Consider the following 25,025-nt stretch of genomic DNA (forward strand, 5'->3'; position numbering starts at 1 on the left):
AGTAATTGTATTCTCCAATGTATTAGTCACGTATAACCAGTTTATCGTGTATACACCCGAGGACACGACGGAACATGTCTTCGAAGGATAGACCACGGCATTCAACGAAAACTGTAACAAAGGGAAGAAAGGAGGGGGAATTATTATTTGCTCTTGAGTTTCGAATCTGCTGTCGAAAGTAGGGTAGGTGTTGACCACAAAAGCATTAGCTTAAGTAGTAACTATGTACGGGACTTCTTCATAATTGAAAGGAAGAATCCGGTGATGAATCGCAGTGTCAAGTAGGTGGAAAATTTGTTCCAACCGTGGTGGGTTGTGTGTAGTCATTATTGGTTGACATCCAAATATTTGCTTATTTATTTATTATCATTACCGACTGGAAGCCCTGTCAAGACAACGGGAAAAGACACGGCCCCAGAACGTCAAACTCTCAGGTATATTTTTTCCAGATACGGCTCAAGGTCGAATACGTGAAGGCTGACGAGCGAACTTTTCATGGTTATTGTATTCAGTCAAGCTTTTTCATGTTTTGACTTCCGGTGCTCAGAGTTTGGTGAAAAAAGTACTGTTCCTGGCAGGTGGTGATCCGCTACACATAGCACGGTTTTGTGGTCCTGTAAGCACTCCTCAAGTCAATTTCACCTACTGCATTATCGCGCTCTGGGCAATTACTTCCTGACAATTTCGCTGGACTCAGAATTCTGAGAAGTCGATTTTCAGCATGCACTACTTTCAGTGCTCATTTCGAATCCGGCTGTATCTTTCGGATACAAAATTTTACGTAGTAGCCGATCAACTAATACACCACGACAAAATTATTCACAGGCGGTGAATGTTGAGTGACTTGGGTCTACCAGTTCGCGCCAACCCAGTGTCGATTTACAATGCATACACTCCGCACTCATCTGCATGTCACCCGCCAGCTCAGCAAACCAGTCAGATAAGTGACTGCTTTAGTGATCGCGGTTGACTCATACATGCCAGATTAGCTAGAAAGCTGACAAAAGGGATTTGCTGTGGGGGACATTCGCTTGCTTTTAACGCTAAGAATGCGCAGTGTGTTAATGGCAGTGTCAATGATACCGTTGAAGTGTTGGGGTAGTTCGGACAGTGCTTGGTGGATAACCATGCCACTGCAAATTCATCAGACCAGTTTGTAGACGATGGTTGTGGGACTGAAGAGCGTTCAGTCAGTTTAAGTGGCAGATCCGACCTACACCAGTATTCAATGTAATTCACTGCGAACGCTCAAATGGGTTTAGACGAACCAGAAGGCGAAGCAACTCAAACGGACGTGATGCAGTTCATGAATGACCGGAAAATGAGGAACCCAGATTTGGATAATAGATCGGAGAATAAAAGCCTCTCTCAGCAGAATTTTTTTTGCAAAAGAGGATAATTTCGATCTCGCGCATAGAAGTTCTCTATAAGGAGGAATCGGCGTACATTATTTTGCACGCAGCTTTAGACACCCGAAGGTCTGTTGCTACAAGACTTATTAAAGCCTGTGCTAATGTAACGCAGCTTACCATTACACAGTCCACAGGTCTCATATCTTAAAACAAAAATCTAGTGAAACACGTAAATGATTATTTCTAACCCAGGCTTACTTGTGCGTCCAGCTCTTGAGGAAACGCTTTCCAAAGATTTACAGTAGGCTGGCCACACATAGTCTTTGAAGTAGTTTGGTGGGTCCGGTGGATCATAGTCCCGTAACCTGGTCAAGTCAAATAACAAATATGATGAATGGCCTTCTCTTCTGTATTCAGGATTTAGCGAAAAATATTTAACATCAAGTTTAGTTCTTACGTCCTTGGGTGTTTAATTCAACAGACCAGAGTTCTGCCGTCTTTGTCATCCCATGTGTGGGACCCAACTGCACAATTCAGGCTACATTGGAAAGATACAGCCCCTCCGAATAGCCCATCTGTTTTACAGTGATGCAGTGTGTTGCGCCCCAAAGCCCCCCAAGCCTTCGTGGACAACCATTCTTCGTGTCGTTCCACTGAACGTCAGAACCTACAACGGAAGATGCAGTTTGTCCCAATATCGGAATTCCAGGTGCTCCTGATCTTAAACCCTTCTTCAGCTGACCGTAGCCAAGTTTTGGCTATTAGTTTCAAGTAGCCTAACCGACGGACATGTTTTCACATCATACCGCACTCAACTCCAACAGTATTTGCTCTTCGAAGGACTTCGATGTTCTGGGATTCTATCAGTCCGTTTGATCCGTGAAACTTTGCGCAGACAGCACCTGTGAAAAAGGTCGATAAACCTATAGCATCCAGACCTCGCTGTCGTGCAACAGTGAAGATAGCACAACGACCCGATACATTGCAACTTTGCTTTCTATACACAAGTGATGATAACTTTAGACATGCTTCCCAAGGCGACTTAATGTCTTATTGTCTTTTGCTACTTGTGCGTTTATTTCGTTATGATGTGTCAGGTCCGTGGATAGAGGTAGCAGTAGCACGTCGTTTCGTGGGCACCTGCCAAAACGAAATATTTGGTGTTTATCGGCGACCCTTAATCTTGAAAGATGTGCATAGGGGGCCGACTTTGCCGCAGCTGTCGTCCTCCGTCAACTTCCTTTTCTTTATACAGAGGAATTATCGTAGCATCATTGAAAAAGTTCAGTGATTGCGGGATAGCCCAGGTTAAGGCATGAACCTACTGACCACAATGTTGGATCCAACCTGTGCATCACGACTACTCTTGCCGGCAACCTACTCTTGCAACCTGGCAGTATCTCAGCCCTCGTGATTCCTTGGGGCATCATTGAAAAAGTTCAGTGATTGCGGGATAGCCCAGGTTAATGCATGAACCTACTGACCACAATGTTGGATTTGGATCCAACCTCTGCATCACGACTACTCTTGCCGGGCAACCTGGCAGTATCTCAGCCCTCGTGCTTCCTTGGGGTAACGTGTTAGCTATGCATCGATAAGGTGGTACAGCTAAACTAACTACGATTTTTGAAACCTTGAGGAGCCTTTTATTACTCCGATTCTTCAGAGTGCATGAAGTTTGCTCTGTGGTGTTGGTCAACCATAAGTAAATAGATAAGCAGTGAAGTCGCAAAATCCCGCTCTCTTCATATTTCGAAAAGGGATTGAGGTCGTCTACAGTTGAGACTATAGGTAACTCATCCATGCAAGTATGTTGGGGCAGGTGGGTTATGTAGCTCAAGTCAACGTCCGGCTGGTTAAAAAATGGTATTGTATCCACAACATCTATTGTGATGTTGATCGACCAAAAAGGACATTTCCAGACTTGATAACAGTTGGAAGGGAATCGGTACTAAGTGACGTATTTTCAACCTGACAACGTAACGGCTTGGCCGCTATGGACTGGTCTCGTACAGTTTTAGTCCAACACAGCGCCTCTCGTCAGCTGCCATCGAATGAGTCTATTAAACAAACCTGTTTCGTGAACATGTGTTTGACCATAAAGACCGAGCAACTATACAATGCCTGAATGAAGTGCACGATAAGCAACAACATTCAAAAAGCGTTCAACATCCCCTGATTCCCTGAAACACCAAACTCTAAGCCCTCTTGTCACCAGTTCGGTTGAGCAGAACACTTGCCCCAACCATTTGTTATCTCCTTGTCTGACTCCGGTTATACGGTCGGGCAGGCTTCTTTTACACGTGTGACTTTCAACGACGTAGGTGTAATGCCTCTCCTTGTTCTCATTAAGCCTAACTGTCATATAGTAAGCTGGAATGGTTGTGTGAAAAAAGTCCCCTCCCCTATTAATGGTATCGTTTCTGGAGCAGTATAAGTAACAGGCTTTACTACTCATTCGTAATCCAACCGTGCGCGGAAAATGGAAACGAATTATGGCGAATGGTGACCATAATGACTGGCTGTGATGTTCAGAGGGAAGTGAGATGCCTGACCAATCACCCCAATGTGTGCCGTCGTGAGGAAACTCGGGGAGCGTGTCTCATCTTAACAGCAAGTCTCCGAGGTTGACAGCAAGCTACTGTCACCCAGATAATCCGGTATGAACCGTTTGCCGAGTGACGAAACGAGGAACGCTATGTTCACCTAAAAAGTGGTGTTTGGTTCAGCTCATCTGAGAAGCCATGGGCCTCCCACGTGATTAGGATGTTTCCTCAAATCATGGACGAACGACTGGTCTTGAATAAGAGTGGCGCCACACAATATACATGTAGAAAGTGGTCTACAGATGGGTGTAAGAAGATGGTTCTTTAACACAGAGTCATTGTCCATAGAATAAACAAGGGCAAGTGGAGAAGGTCTCGGATGAGCTGCACGCTCTGTTTCTCCGAAAAAGAACTGCCTGTTGTTATCAAGGGATATTCATCTGGATGTGTCCTGTGTGGCTGAACAGTGAAAAATTTTGCGCTCAAGGACAAAAAACGACCGATGAATGGTATGGTGTTCAGCTGCAGGAACGGAAAAAAAATACTCTGTGAGTGAATAAGTGTGGCAAAATTGTAGTTGAATGCCTTCAACCCGCAACGATTGGATAACTACGTGATCATTTTTTTTAAAATTACAACCCATACATGTGAAGCTAAACAACCGGGGCTGCCGTCAGCTCTGGCTACAGAACAGCGGTATTTGACGAGGAAATGTCATGCAGAAGTCAAATTTTAGCATCCGTATACGCAGAATTTTATACTGTTTCAAACGATTACAGCCGCACTTGGCCAGATTGGAAGGGATAATTAGCTGGAGGCAGTCAAAGAAAGAAAAGAAAGCGTTCAGCTGTAGCACCCTTTCGGTGCCTAGCTGCCATGCCACCCGAAGGAAGCACGAGGGCTGGGATACTGCCAGGTTGCCCAAGCCTAGACAGGGGAAGTCGAGTGGCGGAAGTCGGATTCGAACCGCGCACCTTCCGGTCAGTAAATTCGCGCTCTAACCACTTGGGCCATCTCGCCCCTGGAGGCAGTCAACACTCCGGCTTTTCTACAAAATCCGAAGAGCTAGTGATTCCTTCTCACAGTTACAAGACTATGTCTACGGGCGACTGCTGAATCGAGTAAAATAAGCGACACTGAATTATGTTGAAATTCCTATCAGACTGCCGGTTGCAGTCACTCTTGGTCAATCCAGCGTCAACGATTTGCGCTTGAAAAACAGTATTCTGTGTGCACAGGCGGACAACAGATGCGGATAGCAGCTGTGACAAAACAACCGTCATAATTTCCGAAACCGGTCTGATGACTTCTACCACCACGGTCTGGCTGAAACACGGTGTTCTGCGAGTGGTCTGTGACGTCAGACCGTATGTTCGACCAACAAGTGTTCCATGTGGGGAAGGAGTCGAACTTGTTAAAACAAACAATGGCGAAGCACGCGGGGAACATGAATTAGCCGTAAAGACTAGTTTTGTGAACCGTAACTCTGCTTGAAAGTTGCGGTCCATGGTGCGTGGTATTTAGGGAGTAAATCTGTATTCTGGAATAGTATTCTACCGTAAATGAAGAGAACTGTTCACGAGTACTACCCGCATAGCCAAAGAGATCGCGAACTTTAATACACACGGATAGAGTATCATGCTTGCACGCATAACTGCTTTTGACAGTCTAAGTGACGCTTCTCTGTTAATTGTATGTAGTTTCGAGGATTTCGAAACTTACCCAAAAACTCGTAAGATTTTTACATGAGATCTCGGTCACGGGCTACTTCCAACCGAGTCTGCTACAAGCAGCTCAACAACTGCAAGCTTTAATGACCCTTTCCGAAAGAGATTAAAATTCTCAGTCGGGCGACCATCGCTATAATCTAGTGCAAAACCTTCAGTTCACCGGTGAAATGTACTAAATTCAGTACTGACCATAGTTAGTCGTTCTGGTGTTAAATCTACGAATTTCCAGTAAAGACGTCTTAATACTCATCTGTACATAGGACTCACACTTGTAGCCGTTAGTCATACGATCCACAAATTTGATGGAAATCACACAAGCATGTAATGCACAACGAGAGTTTTCATAATGGATTGATATAAATACCTTAGATGTCGTACAACCCAACAGAGACCGTTTTTTTATATATATTCAGTAGCTGTTTAGTAATCAGACATCATTCATTCCGAATCCAACTCCAGTTTCCAACTACCTCTATTTAGGCTTTGGCAAGTTGGCAGCGTTCATCCATCTTTCAGATGGCCTGGCAGCCAAGCAACGAAAGGGTGTTACAGCTGAACAATTCTCATTGTTTTTATTTTAATTAAAGTCACAAATGACTGTAAATGTAACCCTGACGAGGAAAAAATATTGGTATGGGGGATCAGTGTATAGTAAATCTAAACTCAGAAAACTTACAGTCTCCTTTCGAGCATAGTTTCGTAGTTCAACTTGAGGAAGATGGAGACGTCGAACGTTTGAAACAAAGTCCTGAAATAAAGTGAAGGAATGGAAATAGTTTGCCCAATGAAAATATAAAGATAAGGCCAGTGTGAAACCCCTGAACAATCAGTGCAGAACTGTATTTGAAAAAGCTGTGTTTCGTAAAACCCACATCATTCAGTATATATGAAGTGGCAAAAGTTAAAAAACCTATGGATTACTAATTAGGTTAGTGTTTTCAGTAGTGTTTTTCGGCACAAAACAAGTTTCCACTGTAATTGTCGGTGCCATTAGCGATTCTCTTGCGTGATTACACAGTCAGACAGATAGATGTTAGTGCCGTCCACATAACCAAAGAACTTTGGTGTAAATTGGTCTAAATTGGAGGTATTAAATTCCAGGAGATAATAAGGAGTGTACAAAATGAGCGAAAGAACACGCTCCTTCTGAGCCATGTGAGCATCAAGTCTGCCTCATCCGCTAGTCACATTCAGATAGTTTAGACTCATCGAAATGCTTCTCGGTCACATCTTAAGAAATCCGATTTCACGTCTGGTTGACACGCATGCGAGGATGCATAATACTACTGAAGGAAAGCCAACAACTCACTCGCACTCTAGGACAAATATACCTTCGACGAACAAAAACCGATTTGGATTGGACGATCTCACACCAGCCGGTTTATGGGAACTCCACTGATGAACGTCTTCAATGAGACTTTCCCAGTCCACCGCCGAGTAGCCTTCGATGAGACAAAACACATGTTTGAAGTTGAGGATTACTGCACTTTGCATACATAAAATGAATCGGTCATCCATTCGGTTTTAGGTGTACAGCAATGTCACTGGATTCGTTACGGATTCGGGTACCATAGAGGTAACATTGATGGGGTATTATGGCGTTATTATTCCTAACTTGAGTGCGGTCGCTTTTCAGTTGTCAGTGTATTACCAAACTATAAGTCGAACGATCAAGATGTGGGTTTTCTGAAAGAGTTGAAACAACTTTTCGGTTCACAATCTAGCTTTTCTTCAACATGTTTTGTCCAATCTACTAAAAATTCTCATTTGTCGCTTTTAAGGAGAAAAACTCGATGTGAATTGAGTGCAGCTCACTAACGGGGGACATGATTTAACCGATCCTTATCAACAGTGGGGAGATGTATGAGGATTTGACGTGATTAGTTAAAAGGAAATTGACTGCTGGGTGACGTCCGTTAAGCACTGTATTGTTTACCCAAACGAAGCCACAACATGAATGAGAATAGTGGGACGAAATAAATACAAGAAAATATTCCTAGATACCTTTTAGATGTGCGACGACAGGAAGCCGGCTGGAATAATGGTGAATGGAAACGAGGGAAAACGATTAAGAAGCCGTTTGTGGGAACACATATCCAATAGAATCGGGGGAGCGGCTTTATAGCAAGTGTCAGTACAAAGTAAACAGACCGTGAATCAACGTAGACAATTTGTTGGCCCGTTGGTAACATGGATAGATTTGATGAAGTTCCGATCAACCGCTCTTGGCCGAACGGTTGATACGCAAATACAGCGGGCTATTCATTAGGGACATCGCGAGAAGAAGCCGTGGACTGAAGGCAACAGTTTGGATGCATGAGCGCCATTGAAGGCGCGCCTGGGTCATGTCTGACAGTGTCTCCAGTCATTAATGTCTCCTCGTCCAGTCATTTGGCAATAGCCAGGTAGGAGATTTCGTACTACGCTACCAAGTTACCGTTTGACAACCCCCGGGTCGTTTCTACCCTTCACGTGGTTGTGCGAAAAGGGATGTTCAAGGAAGTCGATCGACTGGATAGACCAAACAAGCGCAACCTACAGCGTGTGATCAGTTGATTTATCATGGGCAGAGAAACAACCTTCAACTTAGTGGATCACAAGTTTACATGGTACCAATTCACAGTGCAAACCGTAATGCATCATTCACAATCATTTCCTACAGTTGTTCCAGGTTTAAAAGTGACAGTGCTTTATTCAACGGATCCAACGTTTTGTGGAAGAAAACCGTAATGAGTTCACCTCCAACATCAAGTTGCAGAAACTTGAAACCGCTGTTACAAACCAACGTTCCCTAATCTCCGAGTGCAATGTTGTACCCGATGAGGAGAACTGAACTGCGTGGCAATCCAGCCAAAAAGCTAACCAACTAATCGGGACAGTGGTTGATGAAGGTCAACCCTGCACGAAGTTGCATCTGAATTTGTGAATTCACAGTATGCTAGGCATAGTGACAAATGACCGGGACGTCCATTATATACGTTTACATGTTCTGCTGATGGGCATATCGCGACATAACCATTAACTACGATTGTGCCTGTTGTGGATTCCTTTCGTATTTAAATTGACTCAGCTGGTCGAAAATGATTTAAATTTGCATAAAACATATGATGCGCGATGTCAGTGTTCTCTTGGATGTAGATGGGAAACACATTTAACCGACCCAAAGAGATTTCCAACACAATTACTAGATAGATTTCCGAAAAGAATGTTTTGCACTGGTCATCCATATCCCCAACCCTTCCACGTCAGTGTAAAGGTAAAAAGAAATGGAATGATCAACCACAGAGGTGTTAAGTTCTCAAGAGGAAATTATCACGCGCACTTTCCAGTGATCGATCATTCAGCTATAGCACCCTTCCGGTGTCTAGTTGCCATGCCACCCGAAGGTCGTACGAGGGCTGGGATACTGCCAGGTTGCCCAAGCCTAGACAGGGGAAGTCGAGAGGCAGAGGTCGGGTTCGAACTACGAACCTTCCGGTCAGTAAATTCGCGCTCCAACCACTGTAAAGTTCTGCTAAGCTTAAATAAACTAAATCAAGACCAGAACTACAGTGACGTACCAAACTTGGGAACTACCCCATAGTTAGAATAATACAAGTTAGAGTAATAAAAATAAATGGTCTCTCCAAATTACAAAATATTTATTGAATACGCCCTTCGAAAGGAGACGATAAACGCTTATATACCGGTCCTTGAACAAATTTATATAGTTACCGGGTCCATCACCGCATTCGTATGGAAAGTTCAAAATAAACTAAACGTTAGCAGAAAACATCAATCGATATTTACATACAATCGAAGTTGGGGAACCCGGTTTCCGGATTACGCACATGACGCGGATCATCAACTCTCTGGAAGGAAAGAACAGGACAAAGCGAATCGGCAAAGTTTACACAGCACAGACAGCAATTTGTATAATCACTAACTGACAGTTAATTCGGATAAGTGTGCGCCCGAAGTTTTACTTCCCTTGTCTTTCTGTGCTAGCAGTAAACGCCGTGCGATAACAGAAAGTCATGAATGCCTTTTAGGTGGGCTCTTTAACGAAGTGGAGGAAGTATACACAGTTACGACGATCGCATCATGGAGATAGTGCGTTGTGTTCATTTGCTGGAGGAATACTCGGTTCATGCATTAGAACTTGGGGATTGACAATCCCACCATTCACCTGTTGGGGCAGGGTGTCAGTACACACAGCAACACCAATCGGACCGTAAAGGAGCTCAGGCTAGCAAGTGGCTTTAATCTCATCAACTGATCTCCTTTAGAACGCTTCTACATCGCTGTTTTCACACAGCCTTAATATCAATTTGCTCAAAGTGGAAAAACTGCAACGTAAAATCATTTCTAATTTATGGAATAAATGAGTTCAAAATCGTTTTTTATTTAGTCTTCTACCATCAGGAAATGGAGATATTGTCAAGATTAGATGCGCAGCACAGAATAGCCCCTAATCGCATAAAAACATAGGACGCTCCATGTGAGTACATCTCGTTAGGGACAGAACCAAAGTAACATCGTTTTCCAAAAATCACCGAACAGATCTCTGCTTCTGAAGAGACCATCTGAAAGAACTGACCCAAAGTGGTCCCCATTGGAAAGTAATGACACCAGCAAGCATTCTCCTTAGAAAAGGAACGTTGTGTATGCGCCTATCGATGGACAAGTTCGAGCCTGTATAATGTTTAATCGCCTTACGGCGATGGCCGTAGAATTAGCTCAATATGTTTTGATGGGACACCAAGGTCTCCGCCCACTAAATACCTGGTGAAACTAAGTCATCTGCGTTACACTATATATTAATGCACTTATATATATATATATACTTTGTACTACAAAAGCATGTTACATACATGCACCATTCACCTAGGCCGTTCTAATATCGGTGTACACATGGGTGGTCAAATGAGATTTTAGGCGAATTCTGGTCGTGTACACTACATGAGTCCACGCTGAAGGCCCGTTTCCATGTTGTCACGCCAGTTATAGTGTACGGTAAAGTAACGCTCCATAAAATCCATTCGGGCTTCAGTACGTCGTTTATGGTTGACCGAAAACTGTACGTACATTTTGTACAGGCAGCACCCTAGAAAACCCGCACTGGATGTTTCCGTCTGGACATTAAAAATCACCTGACAAGTTACGCACATTGGTAAGACCGAACAACATGTAGCTGCCAAATGTGTTTGCCATATCCGATCCTCCCATTCGAGGGAATTGCGCAACCAACTTAAATTACACGCTGGTGGAAATCGCGTTCAAGTTTCATAAAGAAAATGGCCATAGAAAACTGGATTGAAATGACCAAATAGTGTCTATGTCGGATTGATGTTTCGTACACTCAAAGATAGGTAACCTAAAAGCACAGTCCACTGGGAGCCTTCCATAGTCTGACTGGATGTAATACCAAATCACATTAAGAACTAGCCAGCAGAAGAATGAAGAGGTAACCGTTAAAGAGTAGTAGTCAGGGATTCGACAACCATCTTCCCAATTCATTTAACTGTCAAGGCAACAGCCAAAGTTTCAAGGTCAACCATTTAAGAATTAATGAACAACACCTTCCCATTGTGATTTCGTAAGACAAGGCATTTCATCTGCTTGAGTCGGTGCTTTGCGTCCACTCGTTAGTCAGGACGGCCTCACGATTATTTGTCTCAGATGCGGCAAACCGCATAGTACTTGTCGGATATTGCTGACACCCAAGTGCACATTAGAAGAGCTGCTTCACATTTGAGAGCCTTCTTCTCTAGTCATTTACAGCTTTATACTGCTAATTACTTGACTTTTCGGTGCCAAAGAAGTGGCATTACCAGTGAGTTACATTCAACCAACATACGAGATGTTGTGGTAGGAGTTCAGTTTCTACAAATCAAACGCGATCGCGGATTCGATAAACCACTACCTCAAATGGGTGCTTTTTTGAGAATTTAATGCTCCAAGCTGAACGACAGTGGAGTAAATCAAGGCCTCAGTAACGCCGCATACATCATGTGAACGTGATTACATACACAGAAACAACAAAGGTCCACGTACCCAGTAGTAGTCGTCCATTGATATAACCTTCACTTCCATGCCCTTTGAAGTGAGATGTTCCATTAGAGTTCCACATAACCGGGATTTTCCCGCGCATGACGCCCTGAAATTATGAATAGAAGGTTGACGAGTAAATTGCTTTTCGGTGACACGAAAATGCTAACTACTGAGTAGGGTTCTCCCTAACCAGTTTAAATAGTTTAACGAGCTCGGTCGTCCGCCGGGAGCGGTGGAACATCTGGTGACGGGAACGCTTAAACCTAAGTTACACCATATTTGGATTTAAGCCAGTATGGCTGTCGATTGCATTATGTAAAGCCACGGAACGGCCCACGAGTTATTTCGGACAGTACAGAGAGATCTGTAAAACAGGTATTAAGGTTGAACCCGGGTGACTGAGATTGAGTCGTCCATCGACAACCAGTTCAAGTGGGAATGAGCGAACGTCATTCCTCAGTTGCGTGCTAAAGTAGGTGAACTTGATTGCAAACCATCATTCAGTAATCAATAAGTGTACCGTAATATTACGGATGATGATGTGGTCACAAAATAGTGATTCAAGCAAATGTGCTCACGGTTCAACTAAGCGGAGCACTGGCTGATCAGGTACAAACAACGACTAACAGCGTACTCCCCCACCTTCAATGGCTAACATACCACATATTATCCACCTGGCTAACGCCACACATTGACACAACCAACTCAAAGGGGCGTTGTACTAGACTGGGTTTGGCACTCATAGGTCGCCACTATTTTTGGCATTTAAAGCTATGGCTGAAGAAATTCATTATTTATTACTTTCTGTGTTACGCCACTATTTTGATGTAGTGAATTAAGGCTAAGTAATTGCATTAACTGAAATACACCTTACCGCCTGAATTCCCCGACGGTATACCTTGTTGTCTTTGAAAAAGTGGAGACCCTTATTCCAGCAGGTAACATTCAAATACCTTGAAATTATGTTGAATTGAAGGATTCAACCAGTCAGAACGACATTAAGTACGAAAGGGAAAAATATAATCAACACAAGTCAGTCAACTAGAGCAGCCTAACTATAGGAGACCGCCAACCTGTCGTAACCAAAACAATAGTTGTGTTCGCTATGATTGGCGAATTACTTCTGGGACGAGATGCCGTTTGAGGGGCCGGACAGCAAGCCAGCTGTACAAAGTGATAAGAACGCCACTTATGTTGGCAATAAGTCAGCTTTTCGCGAGAGAAGTTCCATACTGTATAAGTTGATAAGACGAGGCGGAACATTGTCATTTTGTTTTTGTTTAGATCAAGAAGAACCGTCACAAATGAGCACGAAACAATGGTATGCGAATCAAACTTCAGTGGCTATGATACCCCTTGCATAATATCTTCAAATGTCCATCCTTGATCTCTTGACATGTGATATATTGTGTAGCCTATTTCGACATAAAAATAGCTGCCTTGCGTTATACTCTGCCCTCAATGCTACAACGATCTCGTCAGAAACACCGCTTAGTCAAGCCGCTCGAAATAATGGAACCTCACATCGACTGGACGGATGAGCCACGAAACTGCTACGGACTCAAAGAAGTATAGTCCTGATTGTTTGGAAAATGGGCCAACCGAAATCGAATATATTTGGCTCACCGCTTCCCAGCGCATCACAAAGGTCCTTGTTTGGACTCATGGGGAATTCTGTGATCGCTTTATAAATGAAGCCGTAACAGCACAAAGGACTGTCACAAACTACCGTGGCTTTTGATATACCACAGTGGATGGAAAAACAAGCCCAGGGCCGACGTAATATCTGCGAACAGCAGGAGCAACACTGGCTGAAACTTAGTACCATGGGGTTCAAACGTGTGGAGAAGGTAGACGGAAAGCAGTCCAACGAGGAACAACATGACCTTATACTGGGCGAAATCATATTACCAGATGTTGTGGGGGTAAATGTAAACTTAGCGAAATACGCTCGCAAAACCAAATTTGTTCGCAAATGAGTGTATATCGGTAATTTCGTGCAATCCGGTTTCAAGCAGAACATAAGGTCGATGGAAACTCGGGGAATTCACCCATCTGATGAGGAGGGCGAAACCGATCGTGGGCTGTCAAAGAATTATCGGTAACCTTATGAGTAGTGCATTACGTAAAGGTGAACTGTTTGCACAGAACGGTGTTCAGCGCTTCCATATTTATGGGAGAAGTGAGGTTGAAGCCTTCGAGAAGGAACGGATTAGAAACGGTCGAACAAAAAAAAGAAAGGCAGATCGTCCAAAGCTGATCATTGGTGAACTCTTGCGAGCAAGGGACCGGTACTGTGAGAAAGCACTTGTTGTGCGCGGGAGCATCAGTAGTCGGAAATCCATGTCTTTTTCGCGGTGTGTTCAAGCTAATTCAGCCTCTTGTTCTCTTTCCGGTCAGGCTTTAAGTTCGAAGGCTAGGAATACTGTTCTCAAAGTAAGCACTTATTGCTAGTCTCAACAATCGAAAGGCGTTGCTTCTTCACGTGTGACACTGATCAGTAAAGAGTTATACTTCTACTATTTGAAACCGAAGACATGAGGAAGTTCCTGGACAAGAGTGGAGGGAGCCTGAAATGTGAACTCCTCTTGTTGCGGACATAACCCACCGGACTCATTGAAACCTGCCTAGCAGAGCAAGGGAAGTAACGAGATGCTGGTTCGAGCCATACTTTCTTTTGGGGCGAACATAATGAGAAAGCCGAGGTGGACATGGTGTTGGAATCGTAGCTAAATCAAGGTAAATCAAGGTTATATTGGTCTAAAAAGCATTTTGCTTTACAATGACCAAAGGATATTGGTGTGTGTGTATGTATACAGATAAACGGAATGATATGACATACATGTTCTATTGTTTGTAATCTGCATCTCAAATGTTGATAAGGGAATTTGGGTGAGATCTTATGTATTCGTCAAGCGAATGTTTGAAAGTCTCGAGGTAGATCAAATAGTAGATCAAATAATAATGGAATAGTTGCATGAAATCCAGCATGAATCCGATTCCACCTGTTGAGAGGATTTACCACATTTACAAGGCCTAGACTCCAATGCGTCACATTCCGACAGGGGGAATTCACCCATCTGATGAGGAGGGCGAAACCGATCGTGGGCTGTCAAAGAATTATCGGTAACCTTATGAGTAGTGCATTACGTAAAGGTGAACTGTTTGCACAGAACGGTGTTCAGCGCTTCCATATTTATGGGAGAAGTGAGGTTGAAGCCTTCGAGAAGGAACGGATTAGAAACGGTCGAACAAAAAAAAGAAAGGCAGATCGTCCAAAGCTGATCATTGGTGAACTCTTGCGAGCAAGGGACCGGTACTGTGAGAAAGCACTTGTTGTGCGCGGGAGCATCAGTAGTCGGAAATCCATGTCTTTTTCGCGGTGTGTTCAAGCTAATTCAGCCTCTTGTTCTCTTTCCGGTCAGGCTTTAAGTTCGAAGGCTAGGAATACTGTTCTCAAAGTAAGCACTTATTGCTAGTCTCAACAATCAAAAGGCGTTGCTTCTTCACGTGTGACACTGATCAGTAAAGAGTTATACTTCTACTATTTGAAACCGAAGACATGAGGAAGTTCCTGGACAAGAGTGGAGGGAGCCTGAAATGTGAACTCCTCTTGTTGCGGACATAACCCACCGGACTCATTGAAACCTGCCTAGCAGAGCAAGGGAAGTAACGAGATGCTGGTTCGAGCCATACTTTCTTTTGGGGCGAACATAATGAGAAAGCCGAGGTGGACATGGTGTTGGAATCGTAGCTAAATCAAGGTAAATCAAGGTTATATTGGTCTAAAAAGCATTTTGCTTTACAATGACCAAAGGATATTGGTGTGTGTGTATGTATACAGATAAACGGAATGATATGACATACATGTTCTATTGTTTGTAATCTGCATCTCAAATGTTGATAAGGGAATTTGGGTGAGATCTTATGTATTCGTCAAGCGAATGTTTGAAAGTCTCGAGGTAGATCAAATAGTAGATCAAATAATAATGGAATAGTTGCATGAAATCCAGCATGAATCCGATTCCACCTGTTGAGAGGATTTACCACATTTACAAGGCCTAGACTCCAATGCGTCACATTCCGACAGGAAACTTTGTCACATCAACATTATCAAGAAACTGCTCCTCCTATTAGGCGATTTCAATGCTTATTAGTTGTTGATCAGGTGGCTGTTGATCCGTTCGCCGAGCTTGGCAACTGGCTTGCAAACGTTTCGTCACCATACGAGGTGACATCATCAGTGTGCAGCTGGGCGCAGTTGCTTGATGCTTACAAGGTCGCGGACACCGAGTCGTAAAAATCATCGCTAGAGCAAACTTTCCGTCCGTTTGTATTAGTTTGACGGAAGCAGGAGTTTGAGCGTTCACCCACACGTGACAACAATTCACAACCACTCGGCGCAGTGACGTGATCACAATACACCAGCTAGAATAACTCATACACACATAGTTACACAGACTCATCCTTCAAAATTCACGCAAGGTTAACCCAGTTGTGATCTACGGTGACTGACCCATGTTCCTGTTTTATGTGTATACCCACTTGACTCTGAAATCCGCAAAAAAAACCACATTAGACGGAACTCCTGAACCAGAACGTCATACCCTGTGACAAATTACTTTGATTTACAAACTTACTAATTACATTCCTATTGACTAGAAGCTTTTTGGTGTGACCTCATTCAACTTCTGTTGGAATCGTCTGAGGATATTTGGACCCCTTGAATTAGGACAATGACGATATGCGCAGTATTGTGAATCAAGCGTAACGCATTGTCGGGTGAATCAAGCTTGTCATGCAGACCCACCCGGGGGTGATCACGAACAGTTACTTACACGCATCATTTTGCGAGTTTTTCGGGATTCACTGAGCAAAAAAGTGATTTATAGAGTTATGCGTGATGAGTATATCTCTCGACACATGCCAGAGAACGTGTTTCACTTGAGAAAATTGCCTCCTCGTGGATCTGGGGAAAACTCAGTAAAGACAGGCTAAGGAAGTCGGAAGGACCAGGAAACTATGTCGAAAGTTCAGGAAAATCTTACGCAAGTGCTGGTTCGTAACCAAGTTCCAGGGAAACTAGAAATCTAGCGGATCTGAATAAGAACACATCGGAGAGGCTGTATTGAATACGCTGGAACTAAAGCAGGGACAAGGATAGTATCGGTCTAATCGGAATAACTTATCAATTATCACCCTGATTTAATGGAAAAATTTCGGACAAATACATTCATTTGCATATCAACTGGGTCTTCACAGAAGAATCAACTGAATCTCTCATTTATGATATTCTCCAACTGAATGTGTTGCACAAAGGCCGCTATATGTTTAATTTAGAGATACCACAGTATCTTTTCATCAAGGAAATTACTAGTAAAGCCGCTGAAAACGCTTCGACAGCCCACGACTAGTTTGATTCTCATTAGATGGGCGCAGTCCCCGAATCTCCGTCAACCCTATGTTCTACTTGAACCCGAATTGTGCAATAAATTTCTTACTTGCCAGCACTACTCAAGAGCCGATGGATACCAGGATCCAGGTTGTGAATGAATAGAAGCAATTTTACGAAACATACTCGTTTGAAAACTCATTCACTGTTATGAAGGCCTATACGCAGTGCTGTCAAGGAATCCAAATGTCTGTCTTATCATTCCACTTTATCATCCATTCCCTTAAGACCCGTTGCGAGGTCTAACTTTAGCATTAGAAGTTTAGTATCCTATTGCACACTGGTTAAACTGAAGCCACGTTGTTCAGGATTGCTGTTATAGGCAACCAAGAAGACGATGCAAAGTGACGGTTGTTTTCATGACACATCCCGATTCTAAGTTCTTTACATATTACGGCACCCGTTCGTCGATCGTTCAACCGATGACCTACTCCCAGTGGAATGGATTTATTGTGCCAAATCTACGAAGGCCCCCGCCCTATATGATTGAAACCGGAAAAATAACGAAAGCAGACAAGGGCATGATGCTGAAACATTACCTACTTCATTTTTCCGAGCGCCAGGAAAATTCGGAAAGTGTCTGGAAACTCACCCACCTATCCCAATAATCCTGGGAGTTAAGGGACTTGAATTCTGAAATAGAAGAGAAAAGTAACAATGTTCACATCTGGTATGGAACGTTCTCATTGAGGTCATATACATAATCTGACCCAGTGCTGCTATCATCTTGGACAAGATGTATATCCATTGTGCTTGGTAGACGGTTCCGGTCTGAATGATTCATTGCGCATTTTCACCGTGTTAAAGAATGAACACTGGTCGACTAAGGTAAGGGTGTGGTGCGATCCTGAAAAGTTACAGGTGCCTTCATCATGTGCGTGTACAGCGATCAAGTACGTGATCCTATGATTAAGTTTCACGCTGTTACCAAGTGTTCGCCTGCCAATTTTTGCATCGGACGGAGTTGACTGAAAGGCTAATTTTTGAACGAGCTAAGGTATCGACGAATAGTTTCGGAAGCGAAGCTAGTCCACCGAAACTGATTGATGATGACTGATTGATGCTTCGACCACGTATTTTCTTCCGCGTGGTCATTCCAAGAGATTGATCCAAAGCGATATCGTCTAAGGTGTGTCCATGATGAGGGTGGACTAAGCCTCCAGCTTGTTGTTTGGTCCACTGATTTGCGGAAGGGATAAGAAGTCCACGTTCATGCAGCTTTAACTACTAAAACCTCTCAATCGCGACCGCCTTGGGGCCCTATCGTACGTGCTGTTCTGCAACCAATGCTCCAAGTCAGCCAGTCTCAAAACTGCACGGTCCCCACTGGGGATCCGGTTAACTATCGCGACCTAGGTGGGTTTTCTTCAGTGTAAAATCCACCTAAGTTCGAGTGCTCACACCGTCTGTACTTCCTAACTAATAGGGTCTCGGTTTACCTTCATCCACTGTGTTTAAAAGTTTGATGTTACTTCTTCACCTGTCCGACTACGAGCTTTCGTTCAGAAGCCTCCGCTTCCAGTCTCTTCCCCCCCCCTCATATTGCGTTCACATCAATCGGGTTACAAGACTGCTATTACATATCCAGATAACAAAGAGAATATTGACTGAGTTGCGGAGATGAAGTGTATTTTCGTTGGTTTAGGTTTTGTGCATTACACTCAGACTAATCTATTGATAGTCGCATACGACCACTTACCAATTCGACTGATTAAAATACGCTCCCCATACGACTGAAAGTTGTACGCCCTCTTATCGTATTAGCGATGAGAAGCTTGGCGATTTCTACCACCTCGGCTATCGGTCCCTGTGGCCTCTGTATTTTCAAATCTGGTGCCCACACGTGCCATGGCAATGCCAACGCTTTGACTATCGTCTGAAATTCATTTGCGTTTCTTGGTTGATTGATTATGCACCAACTGTTCCCAACAATTTTGGTGTACAACTCCGTGGTTGCTAGTTCTATGCAAAAATTCGCGCCGTCCTTACATTTTGTTTCGTGTGGACAGTCTCTACTACCATCAACCGGGTGAGATGCTTTAATTGCATGTAAAGTTGAACGTAAAGTTTTATTTTTCTAAAGTGCAACTATGTTGTTAACCACATTCAACACTCTTCTAATGGCTTCAGATCTTCCTATTTTGAATGGGATAATTGTTACACCGAACCGAACAAGTGTTCGGAAATACACGCCATTAGTAAGATCCTTCCGGATGTAGGCTCTTACTTTGCAACACTGTAAGAATAATTTGCATTTGGCGGATAAATATCCTTGTTTGTCTCCATCATGTGAAGCAGTAAAAAATCTGCTATTTTCGTTATTCTCCTCTAGATCACATCAAGTCCCGTGCTTCTGAGGTTTGAATTTATAAGCTTGTTCGAATGCATAGTCCGCATCCAAGTCCGACCACTTAACAAAATTTAAAGGAATCCACCAGAAAATCTAATTCTTATCCACGAGGCACTGATTCTAGTCCAGTGACCCCTATAATAACTTACCCTGAGAAGTGGTCAGTATCAGTGATCGAACTCCAGATCACGATTCTTCGAATGCAGCCTATCCTATTGTCTTAAAATCTCTGGTTCAAGAAACAACAGGAGCGCAACTAAAAGCTACTTTGATGCAAGACGGTGAATTTATCAGTACTCTGAGTGCTGACCATGCAAGATTCCCCGACACCAAAAATGGATACTTACTACAGGGGGAGCCGATTCGGTATTTTTCGTGGATCGACCGTGCTAATCCGGCCGGCATCGTGGCATCGATCCAGTCTCAATGGTTTTTACAAACCAAAAAATCATTAGACCATAACTGGTAGTGATAACTTTGCACCGTGTTTGTTTGCATGTGTCCTTTCCCCAGAGCATATAAAACTGTAGCAAAATGCCTCCTTATCCAAGGGTACCATCAACACATGCTATTAACTTGGTCGGAGTCAGGTCACATGTTCCAACATGTGGCACAGTCCACATGTTGTACGGTCTAACAAGTGGGACCGAGTCGACCGATTTACTTGTACATAACTATCCGGAAACGTGAAGTGCCGCGGTCCGACTTGCCCGGTACCTTCCTCGTTTGCACAGCACATGTATGGTGTCACGGATATCAATGTTCTCACCCAGACGATACGATGCTATCGACCAAGTAAAACTCTGAAGTTGTTAAACATGTGGATCCGAGTGCCGAAAGCTGGTTACAATCTCTAATTGTCTGCGGGAGGTTGTCTACCTGTCCACTGCACTTAGAGCTTGGATGTGTACTCCTTTTTAAGCGGCTGGCTGGCAAAATGTCTTCAGAAGTTCTTTTAGTTAATCAGCTCGAGCATGGAAACCATTACGAATGTGATGTGCTGACGCACAGCCGACTAGCAAGCGCTTCAAAATTGATATATGTATGTCATAGACAGTTATTTAGTCCTATGGATGGTGGAAATTGCTAATACACGAGCAAAAAATTACGTGCCACTGCAAGCCACCAAACTCGGTAAGATGCACACTACTTTTACTTAAAAGAGGTCAACATCACTGACAGCAACACAGGCGTACAACCATTTCAATTTACCCCTACATCTTGACACAATCTGAATAGAAACTGACAACAGGGATTTTAGTGACATCGGTTAGTCAGTGTCTTCCGTATTTTCATCGAAACACAGGGAAGGTCATGTGGGCACCTTCCATGTTGGACAACACTGAAAGTACCCAGACTTCTTCTAACACTTTATACTTTCACCAAAATGAATTTGTCACAGAAAACGAAGCTTCTCTCCGTAGACAACAACTTAGCATATGTGTAAGATTACCAAGCACTTGTAGCTTGCAATCTTGGATGTCTCTATCTGGTGCAATATCTGCTCCTTCAATAGATGTTCCACAATCATTTCGTCGTTGGTTCCAGCTGTATAGTGATGGTCAAAAAGCTGAAGTCGCAAATGCTGCAGTGGTTTAGTTTTGCAGCCATACGATAGTGCCGACTTTACTCTCATCCTACGCACGCATCCACTGAGACCAACAAGTGCGAACTCTGAGTTTGGGTTTGGGATCCGTGCATTGCCAGAGTTATATGACTAAGAAGAGATTTGAAAACTTATCTGTACACTCATCATCATCATCGACAGCATGACATCAGTGTTCAACACTGATGCTTCACTGCCGCACACTTTCGGGGCCTAGCTACCATGCCACCGAAAGGAGACACGGGAGTTGGGCAACCGATACTGTCAGGTTGCCCAAGTCTTAGTGGGAGCAGTCGAGATGCTGAAGCTGGGTTCGAACCGCGGATCTTCTGGTCCGTAAGCTGGCGCTATCTCGAGTTCACAAAGTGGAAGAAAACGGACCTGAAGTGCAGATGGCATCAATAAAGCTTGTCCAGAAAAATGAGGTCTGCAATGATTGATTCGCCAAGCATGGTTCAATCGACAGCTAGGGCCAGACCGCATCGAGTTGGCTATACGCTCTTTCGTTTGATACTAACTGATTGGTTGACCAGTTATGCCCATTACAACTTGGCTTCGCTGGTTAGCCAGATGCCATGGCTTGTATGTGCGACTATCCTCGTGCAGTCCACCTGATCAGACGTCTCCGTGTTGTGACAACTCTGGTGATTAGCTTGTCTTGAGGCTGACGTGGACTGTCGTGTAACATAGCAGAGGTGTGTACGGCAGATTCATCTACCGTTTGTGATTTGTGCACGTGACGAGTTATGATTAACTGATGCTGGGGTTTGCACAACAGTTCCGTGATCCAAATTCTCGATTTTTCAGGCAATCGCCTCCAGAATTCAGTGAGAAGGCTTAGTTTAGTGAGGTAACATCCGGAACTAGAGCTTCAAAATGCACGACAAGTGCAGCAACTAGAATCCCATTACGCTACGTTCAATTCAAGAGCGAAGAATACTCAATCTGAGTGCCTTATGGAGAACAGCAAACACCACTGTGTTCATGGAACATCTGTAAAACCTTCACGTAACCCACGATCCCTAGGATACTGGAAAAGAACGATCCGTTCTGTTTCCCAACTAAAAAGACATTTCATGTATACGGACCGAGATTTGTTCGCTAGTAATCTAGCCAAAAAATAAAGCAAACTGAAAAAAGATGGTAGATCAGAAGGTAAGTCATGATAGCTATAAATGGTATTTCAGAATAACAGCGAGGTTCAACTGTTGTTAAGACCAAATGCAACCCTGTATCTGATATGGATCGGAGAACAGGGATTGAAATGTCACGCGTTAGACAGAAAAAATAATACTCTGGAAAAGTGGCGCTCCTTTGTTCCACAGATTTAAGCTTAACGCAGATTTTGCCGTATGAAGATATCGTTCCTTCTGTGTTCAACCGATGAAAAACGAAACTAGAAAGCTTTAAAAATCAGTTTAGATTCGAAAAATATAAAGAACCTGGCGACATCTGAAATATAGTAGCGGGCGAGAAAATCAAGCAATTAGAGAGAAGAATGTGGAAAAAGTTAAGCACTCTGGAATAAAACGGCAAACATCAACTCAAGGGTAGTGTGCTCTCCAGCAGTTCACAGATTTCAGTAAAGCCACGTAGCCTGGCCTCGTCCAGCGCTGTCGTTTGCCAGCTTGTTCGAGTAGACGGATGAACTCCTGCACCTGAAATTAAATACTTATGGACGTCTAGACTGTTTTCAGGCAGATCTCGAGGATGATTCAGATCGAGGGTACATGGTGATACGAGAAACCGTACTGTTTCCAAATGCCGATTAGCCACAGCCACATGAATAGCGCTGCGTCCCTCAGAATCCCACTCCTAAGATCGAAAGAAGGGAAAGTATAGCTATGATACGCATGGGTTGTGAAATCTTAATTTTAATATACACTTTTCAACCTTTTACAGTTGAGAAGACCTTAAGACGACAGAATTGTACGTCAATCTCAATGAGCACGAATCACTAGAACATGCTCTTCTTCGTCGGCCTCGAACGGACTAGTTCATGGAACTAAGACATATTATAAACAGCGGCCTCTCATTTATTCATTTGTGAATTTCGCTTGTGCGTCTGGCACTCCTTTCATTTCACGTAAAAATTTAATCGTTTTGAACTAGTTCTACCCGAATATAAGATGGGATTGCTAATTTCTTGAGGTTTACCACCTAGGGCCTCTTCGGCTTCATTTGTGCGAATAGCGCACTTTCTCAAAAGTTTCCTGAAAAGAGGCGATAAATCATTTGACTTTCGTTTGAATCAGGGTCAAAACAGATGGAAAGATACCGAATACCCGGCCCCCACTAAGCTAGGCAAAATCACTTCTAACAATGTCCATGTGGAGTTCGGGAAGACAAGAGATATCGTTAGAACAGCTTCACAATGGGTTTGAGTACCTTTAACATCAAGTTTTAGGGCAGCGCCAAGCGGACTCTTATACTTTCAAACGTAGGAATCATAAAATGCCTGGGGGTCACACAGTGACCGAAAGCTTAAGAAAAAGTATGTTTTTGGCTTGTCGCAACTTGTTTCAGTGTGTCTGATATCACTTACATTCTACGCTTATCTACAAAGCATGAGAACTGTTGTTCGTTTGTCCAGGAAAATAAGCAGGAAATTATATGTCGATCAATATTAGATCAATTTCCAACCCAACTCAAACAACGTGTAGTGTAGCATCTAGCTTCGCAAATACGCTAACAAATATTTATCTTTCCAAGGAGAGCATTATCTCCCTAGAGTTGATCCCCGAAATTCGCAAGGGAGAGGAACAAACTGCACGGTTCAGCGAGAAACTGATCAAAGTTGGAATGTCTATTGGATTTGCATAAATGGCTGCAGAATGTTGAACAGAGAATAAAATAGGCATAGTATGAATAGACCGACTAAATTTCACAGATCAACGTACAGACCATTCCTGGAAAGCTTCACGAAGCCGAAATAAGGAGCTCTTCAATCTTGCCAGAGCCGCGTAGCATCTATCGCAACCCGTATCAATGCCGCTCGTTTTCATCATACTTCAGCACAGTGAAGGTAGATAAACCACCAAGAACCAAAAATATCGCGAACTATCGTGGGGAAATTATTTGTAGTACGATGGCACACTTCCAGAATGCATTCTGAAGGTTTCAGTGGGCAAGCGCTTACGTTTAAGAAAAGTGTCTGCTCAAGAAACGTTACAAAGGGGAATTCTACCACGATTCCAAAGAGTGTAATCACTGCGGATTCCAATAGTCCTGCATAAACACCGGACATGACAAACCGGTGGCTCTATGCAAATAGGTATAGTAGTGTGGAGCTTACTTCCAACGTACATCCTGCTAATCGATAAAGACGAAGACGTTTGATATCACCTGCCCCAGCAGCCGCATTCACCGCCCGCGGAACGTGAAAATCCGACAAGGCTAAACGAGCCCCAGCGTGCAATAGTAACATAACCAATTCAAAAGAAGCACGTGGCGACTGAATGGCGTGGTCAAGTGGTGTCAGGCCCCAGAGATCCTTTGTGTACACGGAAACCCCATGTCGTAGAAGAAATCTCACGGCTTGAATGTGTCCGTGTCGTGCTGCCTTGTGTAGCGTTGAACAACCTTCCGTATCTGACAGCTAGAAAACAAAAGTACGATGTCATAACCAACAATGGTGACATCAGCAGCACACGGCACTGAGAATCAAGTGTCATACAACCAAGTCCATTTGTTTAACTGAGATTAAGTAACCAAGAGAACAAAATGGGAGTATAAAGGGACCTTGGGCTAGACTGTGGCTAACATTCCAGGATATTACACTCATTTAGGCTCCCAATTTGTGCAGAAATTAGTTTCATGACGACAAGTGGTTCGCAGTCGCATCCTTCAGCCTCTGCAGTCAAGCACAGAAAAGACCAGGTAGATCTCATGCAAGAAGGCAGGTTGCGCGGAAGGTTCTTCACATCGTCCTTTCGGTTTTGTCATGTCGAATTTCG

General features: G+C 43.5%; 3 protein-coding genes across 3 annotated transcripts in view; 1 reads left to right on the plus strand and 2 right to left on the minus strand.

Moving 5' to 3' along the window:
- Positions 1-17,734, minus strand: T265_00327 (hypothetical protein; the record flags this gene model as incomplete). The annotated part of the gene is made up of 7 exons (XM_009164072.1): positions 1-111; positions 1,611-1,717; positions 6,305-6,376; positions 6,938-7,070; positions 9,422-9,479; positions 11,665-11,767; positions 17,706-17,734. 6 exons carry the CDS (start codon positions 11,725-11,727, stop codon positions 23-25), a joined length of 522 nt encoding a protein of 173 aa, XP_009162336.1.
- The window catches only part of T265_00328 (hypothetical protein), a gene marked incomplete at both ends in the record, with an annotated part of 25,850 nt that continues 14,240 nt past the window's right edge, over positions 13,416-25,025 (plus strand). Inside the window, one exon of the mRNA XM_009164073.1 lies at positions 13,416-13,586. Coding sequence (XP_009162337.1) covers positions 13,416-13,586 — 171 coding nt within the window. The remainder of the gene's footprint in view (positions 13,587-25,025) is intronic.
- T265_00329 (hypothetical protein) overlaps positions 22,234-25,025 on the minus strand; it is a gene marked incomplete at both ends in the record, with an annotated part of 16,780 nt that continues 13,988 nt past the window's right edge. Inside the window, 2 exons of the mRNA XM_009164074.1 lie at positions 22,234-22,884; positions 24,365-24,667. Of these exons, the coding sequence (XP_009162338.1) occupies positions 22,609-22,884; positions 24,365-24,667 (579 nt within the window). The remainder of the gene's footprint in view (positions 22,885-24,364; positions 24,668-25,025) is intronic.

The sequence above is a fragment of the Opisthorchis viverrini genome (assembly GCF_000715545.1).
Source record: "Opisthorchis viverrini unplaced genomic scaffold opera_v5_3, whole genome shotgun sequence".
Lineage (NCBI taxonomy): Eukaryota > Metazoa > Platyhelminthes > Trematoda > Opisthorchiida > Opisthorchiidae > Opisthorchis > Opisthorchis viverrini.